The sequence below is a fragment of the Chelonus insularis genome, unplaced genomic scaffold, assembly GCF_013357705.1.
Source record: "Chelonus insularis isolate UGA/USDA-ARS -01 unplaced genomic scaffold, ASM1335770v1 contig_88_pilon, whole genome shotgun sequence".
Taxonomy (NCBI): domain Eukaryota; kingdom Metazoa; phylum Arthropoda; class Insecta; order Hymenoptera; family Braconidae; genus Chelonus; species Chelonus insularis.
Genome location: NW_023276776.1, coordinates 1,389,506 through 1,405,342, shown reverse-complemented (window position 1 = coordinate 1,405,342; position 15,837 = coordinate 1,389,506). Strand labels below are relative to the sequence as shown.

At 27.1% G+C, this 15,837-nt stretch overlaps 6 protein-coding genes and 1 long non-coding RNA gene across 9 annotated transcripts; 4 read left to right on the top strand and 3 right to left on the bottom strand.

Annotated features, from left to right (window-relative positions):
- Window positions 1-162: 162 nt before the first annotated feature.
- awd (nucleoside diphosphate kinase) lies at window positions 163-1,389 on the top strand. Its single transcript, XM_035091320.1, has 3 exons — window positions 163-382; window positions 735-836; window positions 940-1,389. Exons 1-3 carry the CDS (start codon window positions 254-256, stop codon window positions 1,177-1,179), a joined length of 471 nt encoding a protein of 156 aa, XP_034947211.1. The 5' UTR covers window positions 163-253; the 3' UTR covers window positions 1,180-1,389.
- A 282-nt stretch (window positions 1,390-1,671) lies between these two features.
- Window positions 1,672-3,178, bottom strand: RpL9 (ribosomal protein L9). The gene is made up of 4 exons (XM_035091319.1): window positions 3,089-3,178; window positions 2,511-2,655; window positions 1,979-2,306; window positions 1,672-1,806 (listed from the first exon to the last, which is right to left on the bottom strand). The coding sequence occupies exons 2-4, from the start codon at window positions 2,646-2,648 to the stop codon at window positions 1,700-1,702; spliced, it is 573 nt and encodes a 190-aa protein (XP_034947210.1). The 5' UTR covers window positions 2,649-2,655; window positions 3,089-3,178; the 3' UTR covers window positions 1,672-1,699.
- A 15-nt stretch (window positions 3,179-3,193) lies between these two features.
- On the top strand, window positions 3,194-4,683 carry LOC118071862 (phosducin-like protein). The gene is made up of 3 exons (XM_035091318.1): window positions 3,194-3,753; window positions 3,863-4,271; window positions 4,351-4,683. Exons 1-3 carry the CDS (start codon window positions 3,550-3,552, stop codon window positions 4,563-4,565), a joined length of 828 nt encoding a protein of 275 aa, XP_034947209.1. The 5' UTR covers window positions 3,194-3,549; the 3' UTR covers window positions 4,566-4,683.
- A 16-nt stretch (window positions 4,684-4,699) lies between these two features.
- On the bottom strand, window positions 4,700-5,993 carry LOC118071861 (uncharacterized). The gene is made up of 2 exons (XM_035091317.1): window positions 5,348-5,993; window positions 4,700-5,255 (listed from the first exon to the last, which is right to left on the bottom strand). Exons 1-2 carry the CDS (start codon window positions 5,725-5,727, stop codon window positions 4,739-4,741), a joined length of 897 nt encoding a protein of 298 aa, XP_034947208.1. The 5' UTR covers window positions 5,728-5,993; the 3' UTR covers window positions 4,700-4,738.
- Window positions 5,994-6,091: 98 nt separating this feature from the next.
- On the top strand, window positions 6,092-9,804 carry LOC118071860 (DENN domain-containing protein 1B). The gene is made up of 11 exons (XM_035091316.1): window positions 6,092-6,558; window positions 6,745-6,900; window positions 6,966-7,103; window positions 7,182-7,311; window positions 7,392-7,445; window positions 7,516-7,773; window positions 7,917-8,246; window positions 8,329-8,593; window positions 8,661-8,850; window positions 8,957-9,086; window positions 9,198-9,804. Exons 1-11 carry the CDS (start codon window positions 6,542-6,544, stop codon window positions 9,708-9,710), a joined length of 2,181 nt encoding a protein of 726 aa, XP_034947207.1. The 5' UTR covers window positions 6,092-6,541; the 3' UTR covers window positions 9,711-9,804.
- A 466-nt stretch (window positions 9,805-10,270) lies between these two features.
- LOC118071654 (serine/threonine-protein kinase dyf-5-like) lies at window positions 10,271-15,127 on the top strand. Of its 3 annotated transcripts, XR_004690927.1 has the most exons (10): window positions 10,271-10,632; window positions 11,623-12,115; window positions 12,196-12,317; window positions 12,486-12,698; window positions 12,794-13,141; window positions 13,221-13,526; window positions 13,599-13,928; window positions 14,549-14,598; window positions 14,657-14,796; window positions 14,875-14,992. XR_004690927.1 is itself a non-coding variant. In XM_035090903.1 (9 exons), the coding sequence occupies exons 2-9, from the start codon at window positions 11,960-11,962 to the stop codon at window positions 15,000-15,002; spliced, it is 1,815 nt and encodes a 604-aa protein (XP_034946794.1). In that variant the 5' UTR covers window positions 10,271-10,632; window positions 11,623-11,959; the 3' UTR covers window positions 15,003-15,127. The 3 variants fall into 3 exon arrangements, 2 of the variants coding, with proteins under 2 accessions (XP_034946794.1, XP_034946793.1); XM_035090903.1 differs by having other exon boundaries at window positions 13,599-13,892; window positions 14,549-14,796; window positions 14,875-15,127; XM_035090902.1 differs by having other exon boundaries at window positions 14,549-14,796; window positions 14,875-15,127.
- On the bottom strand, window positions 13,832-15,020 carry LOC118071655 (uncharacterized). The gene is made up of 3 exons (XR_004690928.1): window positions 14,861-15,020; window positions 14,581-14,776; window positions 13,832-14,455 (listed from the first exon to the last, which is right to left on the bottom strand). It is a non-coding gene; the product is annotated as an uncharacterized lncRNA (long non-coding RNA).
- Window positions 15,128-15,837: the final 710 nt, after the last annotated feature.

Genomic DNA, 15,837 nt, shown 5'->3' with positions numbered 1-15,837 from the left:
GGTTATTAATTATAAAAAATTTTAAACAACTTAAAAAAATAATAAATATAAATTTACTGATTAGTAATTAATTATGAATTATTTTCTAAAAGAAATTTTATTTCCAGGCTGTATTACATGATTTCCCCTCCATGTTTCCTGGGGTACGTTACGTACCGGATTTGAGTACAGTTTCCGAGTCTCTCTTTTCAGTTTGGACTACCGGCAGTGTGTGATCTTGTGATTTATTATAAATTAATTTATTTCATTTACAATGGCTGAAAATAAGGAAAGAACCTTTATCATGATCAAGCCTGATGGCGTTCAACGTGGACTCGTTGGAAAAATTATTCAAAGATTTGAAGAAAAAGGTTTCAAACTTGTGGCCATGAAAATGGTTTGGGTAAGTCATTTGCCATACATTCTGTCCTCCAACTTGTCTTGACACATGGCACGTGCTGGAGAACATTCATTATTTTTTGTTATCTCAATCATTTTATGAAAAAATTTCTTTTTTATCTGAAAAGTTCAGTTATTACATCTCATTTTGTCTGCAAATACTTTTTGCATTATTATTATTTTTAAAATTCTAAAAATTTGAGTAAAACAAACTTCTTCAGATTTGTAAATAAAATAATGCTATACTAGCCATTGAGCATATTTATTTTAAATTAATTAACACATTGTATTTTATGAAAATACTTTGATATTGCATATGGTACATGTTTATAATAATGATAAACAATTTTTTACAGGCATCCGAGGACCTTCTCAAAGAACACTATGCCGATTTGTCTTCCAGACCATTCTTTCCAGGTTTAGTTAAATACATGAGCTCTGGTCCAGTAGTTCCAATGGTTAGTAATCAATCAGAAGTCATACATAATTATAAAAATAAATGCGATAAGAAGCCTACAAAAAACCACTTACATAACACTATATACTTGATTTAACAATTAGGTTTGGGAAGGATTAAATGCAGTTAAAACTGGCCGTGTAATGCTTGGAGAAACAAATCCAAAAGATTCAGCACCTGGTACCATCCGTGGAGATTTCTGTATCCAAGTTGGACGTAACATTATTCATGGATCGGACTCAGTCGAATCAGCTCAGAAAGAAATTAAACTTTGGTTTGGCGAAAAAGATAAGAAAGAAGTTATCGATTGGGCATCATGGGCTGAAAAGTGGATTTATGAATAAGTGTTCAGTGAATTTATGATAAACTATGTTAAACATACGAAAATGAAAGAATGTTGGCAAGAATTATAAGTTAACTTAAATAATTGGCTATCTTGTTAAAATCATTCACTGCCAATTTATTATTGAATTGTTACTTGTAATGAGATCAAACGTTTCTTAGTAAGATCCCAAATGTTATTTCAAAAAATAAAATGTATTTCCATTCCTATACACAGTATTTTTTGTTTCTTTCTTATATTAAAACAAAAGCATAATTATTTTTTATATTAGCTCATACTAAAGAACAAGTAATATACTTTGAGTTTTTAATCATTTGTGTTATATGATATAATCGTTGAAATACAATACTGAATAGTATAGATATGTAAATTTTCAAGAAGTCAAACAATTACGAGCTAATTTAAAAAATAATTCCATTTTGTATGAATTCAAAGTGAAGTTGATAAATAATGATTAAAAATATAATAGACAAAATGATTAATACATTTAAAATCAGTTAAAGTATTGATGTAAGAAAAATTTATTCATCATCTTGGATAACAGTAGTTTTTTCAGACACATATAGACCGTCCAAGAACATTCGAATATCCTTGTTCTTTACAGTTGTTGACTGTTGAATAAGAGCAGCTGAAAAGAAGAAAATATTTTAATATCAATTAAATTATTTTATATTAATGAGGTAGATTGTTATAAAAAATATACATGACTCGTCTTAATCTCTAATAGTGAGTTATGAAATAATATAAAGAATTAATTATGTGGATAAATAAAAAAAATGTTAACTATTAGTTTAAATTACCTGATCTCGAAACATCTTCTAAAGAGTTTCCTTCAACAATAAGTTCATCTTTTTGTTTCGTTGAATTGGAAACTGTAACACCAGGAGCCATTTTAACTCGCCTGATGTATTTCTCTCCAAGGAAATTTCTAATTTCCACAACACTATTATTTTCGGTAGTAACACAATTAATAGGGAAATGAGCGTACACTGCACGCATTTTATACATATAACCCTTGGTTACACCTTTCAACATATTTTCAATATGAGAACAGACAGTTCGTACAGCTGCAAGTTCTTTCTTGGTACCGAACCATTTTTCTACTTTTAACAATCTAGGACTGATCATCTATAAAGAAAAAAGTAGCATTAAATTTCAAGTCAAATTAATTCGTTATTGATAGCAAGAATTTTAATAAAAAATAATATCAGTAAGGATTAGTCATTTATAACAAATGAAGGGGAATCCACTAAATCATCATGTAATTTTTGTATCAAGAAATTTCTTTTAGAGAAAAATAATTAATCTAAAGATGAATGAATTCTTGCTTACTCGAATGTCCAGTGCAAGATGTTTGAAGGACCTCTTTAAAACACCTCTGGGTCCTTTAACAGTCACCAGTCGTGATTTGACTGATACAGTCAACCCTTCTGGGATTTTAACAGTTTGGTTAGTCACTATTTGCTTCATCCTGCAGCTGAAAAATGAAAAAATTAATATAAAATTTTATTTAAATTATAAAAGAGACATATCAATTATTTTGATACAACAATTAAAAAATATCACTGTTTACAGTAACAACTTTTAAGGTTATCTATTAGTTTTTTACATATTTGCAATTTTGAATAAATAAATAAGAAAAGATTACACTGTAAAATAGTTGTAATCTAATACAAAGGATATAAATTAATTTGATCAAATACTCTATGACTTCAACAATAATAAATGACACTTCCACTCCGTTTTTAGAGGTTAGATATCGTCGTATTTTTAATAACTTGATAATTAGAAAATATTATAATAATCTCAAAGCACATGAAAAGAAAATACGTAGAGTACTAAAATTATCATTGATTTATCATATTTTTTGGCGATTCATTTGGATTTAAATTCACGATAAATTCCATTACCTTTTACACGCTACAGAACCACCGGAAAAGAGAGAAAAATATTAAAACTTCAATGACCCCAGTGGTAACAAGATGGCAGCACAGACCAGCTGCAGCGGCTAAAAAAAGAGAAAACTCAATAATGAAAATTTCCTCTGTTATACCGATGTGACAGCTAAAGTTTGCATCAGAAAAGCTGAGAGGGCTAAATTTATTGTTTGCCAATTTTTATCAAATCTAATCTTCTAATCTTAGAGTTTTCGGTAGTTTATGTTGGAAAAGTAGAATATAGGTAGATTAGGGAGGATCAGTTTCATACAAAAACATGCATAACTTGACAGTTCTTTTTGTTTGTTAGATCAGAATATTATACAATCTTCTTTTGGAGTATTGATTGTTACTTATCATAAATATTTGCACAATAGTGAATAAATTTTTTTTATATTACGAGTTCTAACAATTTTTGTTATTACTAATAAATCATGAGTACGTTAGAAGATAAAATATTAGGTGAAAAGAAAGAATATTATTGTAGTTCAAGTGAAGATGAAGACGATAGCCATGACGATTCAGAAATAGAAGAAAATGCAAATGCTGATTTACAAAATATTTCATGTTCTGAAATGAATAATATTGATACATGGAATGGGACTTGTAGTAATACTGGACCAAAAGGTGTCCTTCATGTGAGTTAATTTCAAGATCATTTTCACATATGTCATCATGTTAATTCAATTTTATATGTTACTTTACTTTATACAAGTAATTAAAATCATTCTTATATAATATTTACAGGATTGGAAGAAATTTAAACAATTGGAGTCTGAAAAGAAGGCTCAGAATGACGAGCAATATTTGAAACTATTGAAAAAATTTAGTATGTCTTGTAAGAGCTCATTAGATGAAGAGAAAGAGAAAAATAATGACGAGGAATTGGATGAGTTCCTTGAAGATGAATTCTTGGTTGAATATCAGAGACAGAGAATGAAAGAAATGCTGTCTAAAGTACAAAAATTTAAATTTGGCACTGTAATTAATTTAAACAATGCTGATGAGTTTCTAAAAGCTATTGATGATGAAGATAAATCTGTAACTGTAGTAGTCCATATTTATGAACCAAAAATTCCTGGTTGTGATGCCATGAACGGTTGTTTAATAACCTTAGCTGAGGAATATCCTCATGTAAAATTTTGTAAAATACTTGGTAAGTCACAATTGTTGATAATCTTTATTTATTATGTTTACAAGCACTTTCCTACTCTAATATTATTATTATTTTCTAGGATCTGTAGTCGGTTTGAGTAAACATTTTAAAAAAGAAGGAGTTCCAGCTATTCTTGTATATAAAAATGGCCAAGTAATTGGTAATTATGTTCACGTCACCGATACTCTAGGAACGGATTTCTATGTATCAGATGTTGAAAACTTTCTCCTTGAAAACGGAATAATAATAGATAAAAATAATATTCCTAAAATAATTTCAAATAACATTGAATAGAATAATAACGGAATTGATGATGAATTTAAACACCAGATAACGACTATCATGATCTCAATTCAAAAGAAAATAATATTAAAAAATTTAAAAAGTTTATTATTAAGGTACATTTTGTATTAAAAAAGAATATAAGTATTGTATTAATTATATAGTAATTTATAGTTTAATTTACATTACAAACTACTTAATAAACGTTCATCTTTTTTAATAATTGCTCTTAGTTCTAAATATTTATTGAGTATATCATCATATTCCGTTCCTAAAAGATCATGGTATTGTTTTGATAATAATTTTTTATTTTTAACTTCTGTTTGGATATCCATCAACTTCTCCTCTAACTTCCGATCAAGAATTTCAAATGCTTCTAATGTTTCCGGTGTTTCACGAAACATTTGTAGTGAATATTGTAATTTAACTATTCTTGTTTGTAAATCAGTCACTTGATTTTGGAGTAAAATTGATTGTGCTTTTTGTTGATTTAAAGTTTTCATATCTTCATACTTCAATCGTTGCCATTCATTGAGTAAATTGTGACAGGTATTGATATCTTGACAGTATGCTTTACATATTTCATCTATTTTATTTTTCCAGTGTAAAATATCTAAATCGTTCATCTTTAATAATTGTTCCTTCGCCAAAGATTCCTTCTTTTTCATGACTTCTGTTAAATTTCCTCCATTTTCTTCATATCTAAAAAAATGTCGATATTACATAGAATAATTAATTGTAAATAGTATTAAATACTTAATCGTAGGATAATTTATTTAAAGAAAAAAACATACTTCGTCAGATAAGAATTAATACTTTCCAATAACTGCTTTTCAACAATTGATTTAAGTAATTTTTTCTCTTCATAATTCAATTCAAGATTTGGTAAACTATCGATACCCAATATTGTCAATTTATCATCTTTTTGTTTATATTGAGTAGGTAGTATAAAATACTTTTCAATTTCCTGACTTAAAAATATTTGTTTAAATTTATTTATAACTATATCTAGCCTATTATTACTATCATTATCAACATGCTTAGTATCATCAATCATATCCTCTAGATGTTTGTATATAAATTTGCGAATTGCCAATTGACAATGACTATCTTCACTTTTATCAAGCAGAAGTAAAATTTTCTCCAAAGAGTTGTTTACAATTGGACCAGACATTGATGCTGATGATGTCAATAAATTCAATTGTTAAAGGACAAAAAAATGTTGAATAATTTAATTAAATTTAATTGTTGATGTTTAAAAATTGATCAAGATCACCAATGATATCAATGACACTCATTTTTAAATCAATGTTTTTATAGCATAATTAATAAAAATAATTAAAGTTCACTGTTCACATTTAATTATTATAACAAGAACATGTGGATGGAATAATAATCGTTTATTCTCATATTTTTGAAGTATACCATGTATATATAAACTCCGAAACACACTTATGGAAGTACATATATGGTATACATATATCTAATTTATAAGTTCAATGACTAGGCCATTAGAGAGCGCTGTAGTTTTCGAAAGTCTTCAAATGTCCTCATGATGTTTAGCAACTCATATGTTTCTTGAACATTTGATACACACAATTAGATCATAATATTCACAACTCATACGTAAATCTCAGTATGTGTATGTTTATCTATATTTATCAATTCTCAATACCAGATGATGAATAAAGTTAGGCTGAGTGAAAGTGAAAAACAATAAGCAAATGAAATATTGAAATAGAAAAATATTGTCTATCCCACTATGTGGGAGCCTTATTAAATATTTGATATCTTTTGAAGTGATCTAAGCAACAATGTGTTTATATAAATTAATAAAATTATTGCATTGTTAAGTTTTTACACTTTATAAGTTTTACTTACAAATATATATATATATATATACATATATATTGTAAAATATATATAAATACAAGACTGTGTTAAAAGAATTAAAAAATATGCAATAACTAATACGGAAAAATAACACAATGGGATCTAGATTGAGGTAAATTTTCTAATCATATGTTTGTCTTTTTTTTGCTATTAATAATCAATTATTAAAGAAACATCTATTTTTGAATCTTAAATATCTAATTAATTATTATTCATTAACATAGATTCAAGAGTTAACCTAATTTTCAAGTGATCTTGAATAAGTGTCATAAAAATAATGATGTTTGTCAATTTTTAGGGAGAATGTTAAACATTTGTTTGAATGCTTCTGTGAAGTAGCAGCTCCAGTTGGTGAAAAATTAGCATGGATATCTTACAAATATCCTGAATCCTTCAATGATGAGGAGCTATTGAAATCTGTGCCTAAATTTGCCTATCCATGTGAATTTGAAAAGTAATTATTATATATATATTCTTCAAAATCTATAATAAAAATAATATTATACCATTTTTTTGCAGTGTTATGGTGCAGCATTTTTCATTTGTATTGACAAGTATCGATTCAAAGTGGACATTTGGTTTTTGTCGCCACGATCCTAAAAAGGATAGTGCATTAGTTTTATTGAGTTCTTTACCATGGCATGAAATGTTCTACAAGTATGTCATCATTTAATTCCATTTAAATTTCAAATATTCAAAAAACATGATATTAAAGTAAAAAAATTATTTTTTCAGACTTCTGAATCATATTGCAACACTGATGAGTAATAGTGAAGATCTAAAAAAATTTCTTAGTAATGTTTATGCAAGTAATATACCCATGTCAGGTACATCGGTTACAATACCACTACCTGATCCTAGTATTGTAAGAACAATTAATTATATAATTATCATAATCACTCTGATAAGTATCCCTAATAATTTTTGATTAAAAATTAATTTCAGACATATGTTTGCCAAAGTCCTAGACAATTTCAGTTACCTAGTATACCAGAAAACGTGAGTACCAAAATGAAATATTTGTTTGATAATTCATAGTGATGAATATTAATGAAAATATCTATTTTAGCGAAATTTGACGGAATATTATAGTGCAGTAGATTCGCACAATATGATGATAATATTTGCATCAATGTTGTATGAACGACGTATTATTTTCACATCAAAACGATTATCAAGGTTGAGTGCCTGTGTTCAAGCTTGCAATGCTTTGATATATCCAATGATTTGGCAACACATTTACATACCAGTTTTACCTTTAGCTCTAATGGATTATTTATTAGCACCAATGCCATTCTTAATTGGCGTACCAGCTCCAATTTTCCAAGTATATCAATTATCATCATCCTAATACCCATAAAATATTTATTATAAAATTATTATTAATATAATTAATAATACATATTTTTTGGAATTATTTAAAAAAAAATATTTCATTCGTAATAACAAAGAAATTATTTTTAATTTTAGAGAGTACAAAAAAATGACTTAGGTGATGTAGTTATACTTGATGCAGATAACAATACTATTCAGTCACCCTTTCAAGATTTACAATCATTACCACAAGATGTAGTGAATAATTTGAGAAAAGCGTTACGCAATAGACCAGCTTTATTGGGTGATGGAGTATCTAGAGCATTTTTACGAGCTTTAGTACAACTTACTGCTGGTTACCGTGAAGCATTAACACTTCAACAAGGTCAACGTATTACATTTGATCAGAATGCTTTTGTTGAAAGTCGGCCTTATTCAATGCAACCTTTTTTAAGAAAGATGTTAGAATTACAAATTTTTCAGCAAGTAAGATATTACATTTAATTCAATATACAAATGATTTTTTAATCATTTCATTGATAAAAATTTTCATTCAATTATTTATCAGTTTATAGAGGAAAGACTACATATGTTAAATTCAGGGCTTGGCTTTTCTGATGAATTTGAAATGGAGGCGTGTAATTATTCCGATAAATCAGGAAGTAAATTTGTGCAACAATATCGTGAATGGACATATGCAATGAAAAAAGAAGGTTCAGCTTTTTTTCGTAGTGTCAAAGATAAAGCCAATCCTGCTATGAAATATGCTGTTAAATCTGTTAAAGATAAAGGCAAAGATATGAAAACTGCTTATAAAGGACTGAAGTGGAAAGGTAATTGTTTTTTTTGTCACGCAGGTATAATATTATAATTGAATAAATAATATTATTTATTATTTAGGTCGATCGAGAACACATGAATCGAATAACATGCGATTTCATCAACCTCGTTCCGCTCCTAGTTCTCCTACGATGGATAAAAAAATTCATCATATATTTAGTACAAGCACGAAATTTCCCAGTGGGTTAACAGCAACTACTAGTTATAAAAAAGATTTAGGATTTTCTAATAGCCATGGCTCTGAAACTAGGTAAATAATTATTTCTATTTAGGATTTATTAAAAAATAATATTTTTACAATTTTATTATCAATTCGACTGATAATTTTATTGATGATAATGCTTTAAATTTATCAGGAAACAATATTCTCCTCTTAACTCGAATTCAACTGAGGAACTTGATGCTCTTCCGGAGAGAATAAATATAGATTTAATGAATGAACTTCAGGATGTGATTTTTTCACATGACACACCAATAGATAAAACTGTGAGTATTTGCATATATTGTATTTTAAGAAAATTAATAAACAGATTAATGAATAAATTAATTAAAGTAATTATAATAAACAAGTAAATAATAAAAATAATTATTGTTTAGGAAACATCAGATGTACAAGATTTAATTAGGTTAGATTATTCTTCTACAACAAGCAGCGATGATGATTTTGATCCACTTATAGCCAATAAGAATAAATCTACAACGAGTTCAAAACAGACAACTCAATCATTGCATAGACCTGAATTAACTGAAGGCCTAAGTAATCCACTGTATCCTTATTTTTTACTTCACCAGAATAATAGTGAACGTAACAATAGTAGGCAGACTTTTAAAAATAATAATTATAAATTAGATTCTGATTCAGATTTACTCCAAGAATATGGTTTAGATTTCGATAAATTTAATTTAACTAATGGTACATCATCTGGTTTAGCTTCCACTTCTATTGTTACCTCTACTTTTACTCCTTCTTCTTCTTCTTCGTCAACTTCTTACTCTACCTCAACAAAAATGCCTGGAACGACTGGTAATATTATTGACAATAATACTTTTAGTTCATCTTTCTCTTCCATAACAGCTAAATCTCAAAATCATTGGACTAAATTTGAATAAAAATTTTTTTGTTTCATTAGAAGTTACCATAATTATTTTATAACTTATCATTATTGTAAATATGCATATATAATAGAAAATTATCGCTTCGTTATTGCACACAATTAAAAAATATTATACATAAAAAATACAATTGATCATTCAATGAAATGAAAAAAAAAAATGCTCATTTTGTATACAATTTTAATGTTTTTATATGTAGTTTAGATTGATTAAAAAATTTTTAGTATTTTTAAATATTATATACAGACAATTCCTCAATTTTCCATATAATTAAGCAGCTGTCGTTATCATGATTTATTTATTTATATTATACATGTTAATTTTTTATTGTAATATGGAGTATAAATGATACCTTTACTAGTGTTTTAGCAATAGAATTATTATTATTAAATAAGTAGAAAAATTAGTATTGAAAAAATATTATCAATTTAGAAATTTTTTGATAGTTTCTATTTGTTAATATATTTTATGATTGAATATTTTTTATTTATTTACATATATAACTCATTATTATATACTGTTATTATGTATCATGCATTTAATTACAATTTGTTTTATAGATCTCAGTATATCGTGGCAATAATAAGTTTTTGAAATAAATTATTATAGACAAAATTTATTAAATTATTGCGTTTTATTTTGAAGTATTAATATATTTGAAAGAAATTAGTTGTAATTTGTCTTTAAATAATTGTATATTTATATTAATGATATTTTATCAAAATTGTAATTGCGTTTGGAGTAAGCCATTTTAGTACATGAATGTATGGAAATAGTTATTACAATAGTTGTCATGGTTACACATACACTACATGGCTACTAAATATTTAGTTCACCAGTTCATTTTTGTCCGTCATACAGACAACAAGTTAAAAAAATTTCTATCAAAATTATTTACAGTTGTATTATTATTTATTATGTAAGTAATTATTTGTATATTTTACTCAAATTTACGTAGAATTATAAATGCACAATGTTAATATTTTTTTAAGAGAACTTTAGCTATTAAAGACCATAAATAAAAAAAATCTCATATAAAAATTGTTAATTAATTTTTGTTATTAAAAAGTGTTTAATTAATAGTAAATGTGTTTGTAGATAAGTCACATAAATTTTAAACATACCAAAATCTAATTAGTTTCAATTTAATTTTTATCATTCATTTATAATGATGATAATTAAAAGTTTATTTATTACATTAAATAATGTAAGGATCATTAATTTAATAAAATAAAGTTAATAGTCATGTCGTTACTTTAAAATATAATATAATTGTAATGTATTTAAAGCTTAAAAGCTCATATTGATTTTCTAGTCTAATTTTTATGGAAAGTAAAATCAATTTCTTAATTAAACGATAATTAATCACTTGAATGTCCTATGAGAATGCTAATTAGAGTCTACGTACATTGATAAATATACTGCATAGTGAACTACATTGGGTTTACGGTATATATTATTTTCTAATATGTAGATCAAGGGTACCTTTTATCAACATTGACCTCAAAATATATTGACGCTATAAAAATTATTTTTCTTCTATATTACTTCATTAACGTTAGCTACTGGGGTATTTCTCTTCATATCAAAGTATTTTTTTTCATTCAAAATACTTTTTGTTTCGTTATATCTCTAAGGACTTTGTTAAATCAATAAATTTATAACGCATGGCTCTATACTTATATTAAATAATGATTTTTTTTGTTTCCATTTTTTTATTTTTAATTAATAATCCATAAAATTATCAAAAATTTCTTCTGTAAATAATTTCTCAAGTACTAAATATAAAATAAAATTTATTATTTATTGATTAAAAGTTGAAAACTGAAAAAAATATTCAATAATTAATTTAAGTTGATATAATTAAATTGTTTAATTATTAAAAAAATAAATAAATATAAAATTTCAGTTTAGTTGGTATAATATGATGACTAATAGAGGTCAAATTTTGCATCGCACGAAAATACAAACCTAAACGATAATCCAGATTATGTGCAATTCCATGCTATCAAGATGATTGAACAAGATGTTCTATAAAGTTAACGTCAACGCAGAAATAATTACATATAGAACTAAATCATCACACGATCATCATCAGTGACATAACAGATTTAATTAAAACGATAATATTACACTCCTAAGTGTAGAAGTTGTTATTAATTACTAAAATTAAATGCAGTCTTAGATAAGCACATTCTGGAGAGTACCTTTCATCTGTTAATAGTCTTAAGAAAGGTCGATTAAACATGAATCGATACATAACATTGAGTCAATTAGGCGATGGTACATTTGGATCGGTTGTACTTGGTCAACGTATTGACACTGGTGAAAAGGTTGCTATTAAAAGGATGAAAAGAAAATATTATTCCTGGGAAGAAGCTATGAATCTTCGAGAAGTCAAGGTTTATAGTCTAAATGATTTATCACTTAATGAATATTTTATCATTTCAACTATTTTACTGTGAAATTTATTCATTTACAGTCTTTGAAGAAGCTGAGTCATGCTAACGTGGTAAAATTGAAAGAAGTCATCCGGGAAAATGATGTTCTCTATTTCGTCTTTGAATACATGAAGGAAAATCTATATCAACTAATGAAAGATAGGTAATGATTTAAATATTAACTCATCAAATAAGTGTATTTATAAAAAATGGTGATTTATAAAATGAATTTCTATTAATAACTTCAATCTAAAACAATGAACTAATCAATTGTCTATTTCTAGCTATGTATTTTATGAAAATCAATTATTGTGTATCAATATATTTTCAGAGATAAATTATTTCCGGAGCCAGTTATTAGAAATATGGTTTATCAAGTGCTTCAGGGTCTAGCATTCATGCACAAGCATGGTTTCTTTCATCGAGATATGAAGCCAGAGAATTTATTATGCATGGGTCCAGAGTTAATTAAGATAGCTGACTTTGGTTTGGCACGTGAAATCCGTTCTAGGCCACCATACACTGACTACGTATCGACAAGATGGTACTTTAATCAATAATAAATGCCTGTGATGCTAATAAAATTGGCTGTTTATATTTAGGAAATAATTATAATTAATTATTATTGATTAATATTAGGTACAGAGCTCCAGAAGTTTTACTTCATTCAACCACATACAGCAGTCCAATAGATATTTGGGCGGTTGGTTGTATAATGGCTGAACTCTATACATTTAGACCTTTGTTTCCTGGTAAAAGTGAAATTGATGAAATTTTTAAAATTTGTGCTGTAATGGGAACACCAGATAAAGATGACTGGCCAGAAGGCTATGAGCTAGCTGAAGCAATGAACTTTAGGTTTCCTCTGTTCAAGAAAACTCCTCTTAAAGATATTATACCGAATGCTAGTCAAGATGCTATTATTCTTATGGAAGATATGCTTGAATGGAATCCAATTAAAAGACCTAATGCTCAGCAAGCACTCAGGTATTAAAATAATCCTTTAATATTTTTTTGTTTAAATACTTTTTGTTTTTAATTATAAACTCAATTAATCTATTTTTAGATATCCTTATTTCCAAGTTAATAATGCAACACGTGTTGCAATGAGTGGACAAAAGCTTGGAAGTAGTTCTCATCCTCAGCGAGAATATATGATGAATAAAATTCATATTCCTTCACAGAATATTTTCTTTCAACCTAGTAATAAAGATTTTAATCGTAATATTATTGGATCTCAAGCCATTGATAAAGTTATAATCCCACAAGCTAATCAACAGTCCACTCTGCCCCTCCTTAATGGTAATGACATGAAAAAAGCAGAAAAAAATGTGCCAACCTGGGGAGATGAAGATTTAATCAATTCTCTTGGGTAATATTAATATTTATCACATGATAGAAAATGTTCAAAATCAAAAGTTATCATAACATTTTTTTTTTATAGAAATAAAATATTGTCAGAGAAAAATTCAATAGGATTAAAACCAATAATAAATGCTGCTGATAAGTTGATTCATAAAGAAAATCGAATAAACTGGAATGAAGGGAAGGCAGAGAATGATGATGGAGTGAAAGATAGTAAGAAACAATTAAACAGCAGTGCATCAAGTTGGAGAATACAATCACCAATGTGGAGTCGAAATGATATACCTTCTCAAAATCAAAACAAATTACAAGCTATAAACCTAAAAAATAATCGAAATATTTCAGCCAAACAGCATTACCTCAGTATCGCCCGGTACGTCGCAGGCCAAAATACAAATTTATCATTCAGGTATCGAACTAAGTACCATCACAACATCAAACACACTATTCTATTTGTTAGCATTTATTTTACTTCTGGGTCAATGCTATATTTTCTTGGATGCTTTTGTTTTTATCGATTCAATATTCTTCATCATCTAAATCATTGTTTCATTACTCAAAAAATAACAGAAACTTTCTATTTAATTCTTAGTTCTATTGGTTACTACCAAAATCCTCCATTAATTGTTGATCATCGTTTCTTTTATTACAACTATTACTATTACTACTATACTTTCTATTATTACTACTATTATTATTACTATTATTTTTATGATTATTATGAACAATTTGATTCATTCCTTGCTTCTCACAATATTCAAATTTACGACATTTTTCGAATTCCAAATTACATTTCCTATTTCTTGAAGAACACTAACGTTAATCTAAGCCTCAGTTCTTTGGTTGATTATCTATTTGAATCATCTATCACAGCGAACTTATTAAGTTGGATAATGAATAAAATTATTTCATAAATTCTATGTAGAATATCTGTACCTGCACAACATTAATAAATTATTATTTGGAAAAATTTAATTTGTGTCATACATGCACTGATGAAATTATGTATTATATTAACTATTGTGGCAGAAATCCAAATCAAATGGATCAAGGTGGCTTACCGAGATTGTTATTAAATGGTATGGTGGCACAGCCTGTGTCTGCAAAACCAGTTGATCCAATAGTTGATAATTCTAGTTTCTGGGGATCACCAATGCCACCGGATAATGGAGAACTCAAAATGAAACAACATTATCTTCCATCAAGTAATCGTTATGTGTCGGAAAAAACAGAAAGAAAAATACCGTATCCAAATGTCTATAATACCCAAGGAATTAGTAAGTATATTTTGACACGGTTAAATAAATTTTATAAATAAACAGAAAAAAAATAATTAATTACTATTTATTGTCTAGAATCAACTCCAAATCGAACAATATTTCAACCAAATATCTTTGGAAGTGTTTTTAATTCATCACGAGCAAATGGTTCTTCGTATCATCGAGTTGATAGATCAAGCTGGGCAGCCAAATATCTAAAATAGTGTTATAATAATAATTATTATTAATGATTTTTTTATTTGATATTTTTTATGTGTTAAAGAGATTTAATATCAGTAGGATTCGACTGTGATAAACATAAAATTTATTATTATCCTTATTGTTAAGAATAATAAGATAGATTTTTAAAATTAAACCATCGAAAAACTACAAAAGTCTATATTGAATAATATAAATTAATTATTGTTTATGTATATACAACTGTACAAATCCATAAAAATTGTAATTCCATATAATTTCGTAAGTGTTGTGTGTAAATAAGAAATTATTACTTTTACAAAATACTTGTATGTATGTATATGAATAAATACATGAGAAAGAAATTTTGAAAGTGTACTTCGTAAGTCTGCAATGGCGTAAGTGGTAACGCGTTAGGACGATATTCTGAATTAATTATTGATGATTAAATTTAGGCCGTAAGAGGGACGGCGGAGGTTGTACAGAAATTTGTGCCTAATAACTTGTGTGCCACTTTGTGTGATGAGATTGATTACTACCGGATGTACGCTCAATACCAAGATCTAGCGTTAGAGAGTAGAGACTAGAGACCCGCACCTAATCTCTAGTACCTAACCTCTTAGTACCTAATCTAAAAGTGGATTCCTAAAGATCCTGGTTCGAATCCAGGTTGCAGACATAATTCTTTTGTTTTTTCTATTGTCATTTTAAATCGTAAAAGGAATTTTATTTTTTCATTAATATATATTTAAACAACATTTATCAGATTATTCTAATTGCTATTTTGCTTTTTATCATTACATATTTATTTTTGTAGCTTAATCCTTCACTAGCCATGAAGTTATCAAAAATTACCGACAC

What these genes read in the sequence shown, in the direction of transcription:
- LOC118071860 (XM_035091316.1), top strand. An exon ending in TATCCATGTGAATTTGAAAA is followed by an intron (nt 6,901 to 6,965) that starts GTAATTATTATA and finishes ATTTTTTTGCAG; the next exon opens with TGTTATGGTGCAGCATTTTT. An exon ending in CACTACCTGATCCTAGTATT is followed by an intron (nt 7,312 to 7,391) that starts GTAAGAACAATT and finishes AATTAATTTCAG; the next exon opens with ACATATGTTTGCCAAAGTCC.
- LOC118071862 (XM_035091318.1), top strand. Translation starts at nt 3,550, where the DNA reads ATGAGTACGTTAGAAGATAAAATATTAGGTGAAAAGAAAGAATATTAT. An exon ending in GACCAAAAGGTGTCCTTCAT is followed by an intron (nt 3,754 to 3,862) that starts GTGAGTTAATTT and finishes TAATATTTACAG; the next exon opens with GATTGGAAGAAATTTAAACA. An exon ending in AAAATTTTGTAAAATACTTG is followed by an intron (nt 4,272 to 4,350) that starts GTAAGTCACAAT and finishes ATTATTTTCTAG; the next exon opens with GATCTGTAGTCGGTTTGAGT.
- LOC118071654 (XM_035090902.1), top strand. Translation starts at nt 11,960, where the DNA reads ATGAATCGATACATAACATTGAGTCAATTAGGCGATGGTACATTTGGA. An exon ending in TGAATCTTCGAGAAGTCAAG is followed by an intron (nt 12,116 to 12,195) that starts GTTTATAGTCTA and finishes ATTCATTTACAG; the next exon opens with TCTTTGAAGAAGCTGAGTCA. An exon ending in CTATAATACCCAAGGAATTA is followed by an intron (nt 14,797 to 14,874) that starts GTAAGTATATTT and finishes TTTATTGTCTAG; the next exon opens with AATCAACTCCAAATCGAACA.
- LOC118071861 (XM_035091317.1), bottom strand. Translation starts at nt 5,727, where the DNA reads ATGTCTGGTCCAATTGTAAACAACTCTTTGGAGAAAATTTTACTTCTG. An exon ending in ATTAATTCTTATCTGACGAA is followed by an intron (nt 5,256 to 5,347) that starts GTATGTTTTTTT and finishes ACATTTTTTTAG; the next exon opens with ATATGAAGAAAATGGAGGAA.
- RpL9 (XM_035091319.1), bottom strand. Translation starts at nt 2,648, where the DNA reads ATGAAGCAAATAGTGACTAACCAAACTGTTAAAATCCCAGAAGGGTTG. An exon ending in ATCTTGCACTGGACATTCGA is followed by an intron (nt 2,307 to 2,510) that starts GTAAGCAAGAAT and finishes TTTTCTTTATAG; the next exon opens with ATGATCAGTCCTAGATTGTT. An exon ending in AGAAGATGTTTCGAGATCAG is followed by an intron (nt 1,807 to 1,978) that starts GTAATTTAAACT and finishes TCTTCTTTTCAG; the next exon opens with CTGCTCTTATTCAACAGTCA.
- awd (XM_035091320.1), top strand. Translation starts at nt 254, where the DNA reads ATGGCTGAAAATAAGGAAAGAACCTTTATCATGATCAAGCCTGATGGC. An exon ending in TGGCCATGAAAATGGTTTGG is followed by an intron (nt 383 to 734) that starts GTAAGTCATTTG and finishes AATTTTTTACAG; the next exon opens with GCATCCGAGGACCTTCTCAA. An exon ending in CTGGTCCAGTAGTTCCAATG is followed by an intron (nt 837 to 939) that starts GTTAGTAATCAA and finishes TTTAACAATTAG; the next exon opens with GTTTGGGAAGGATTAAATGC.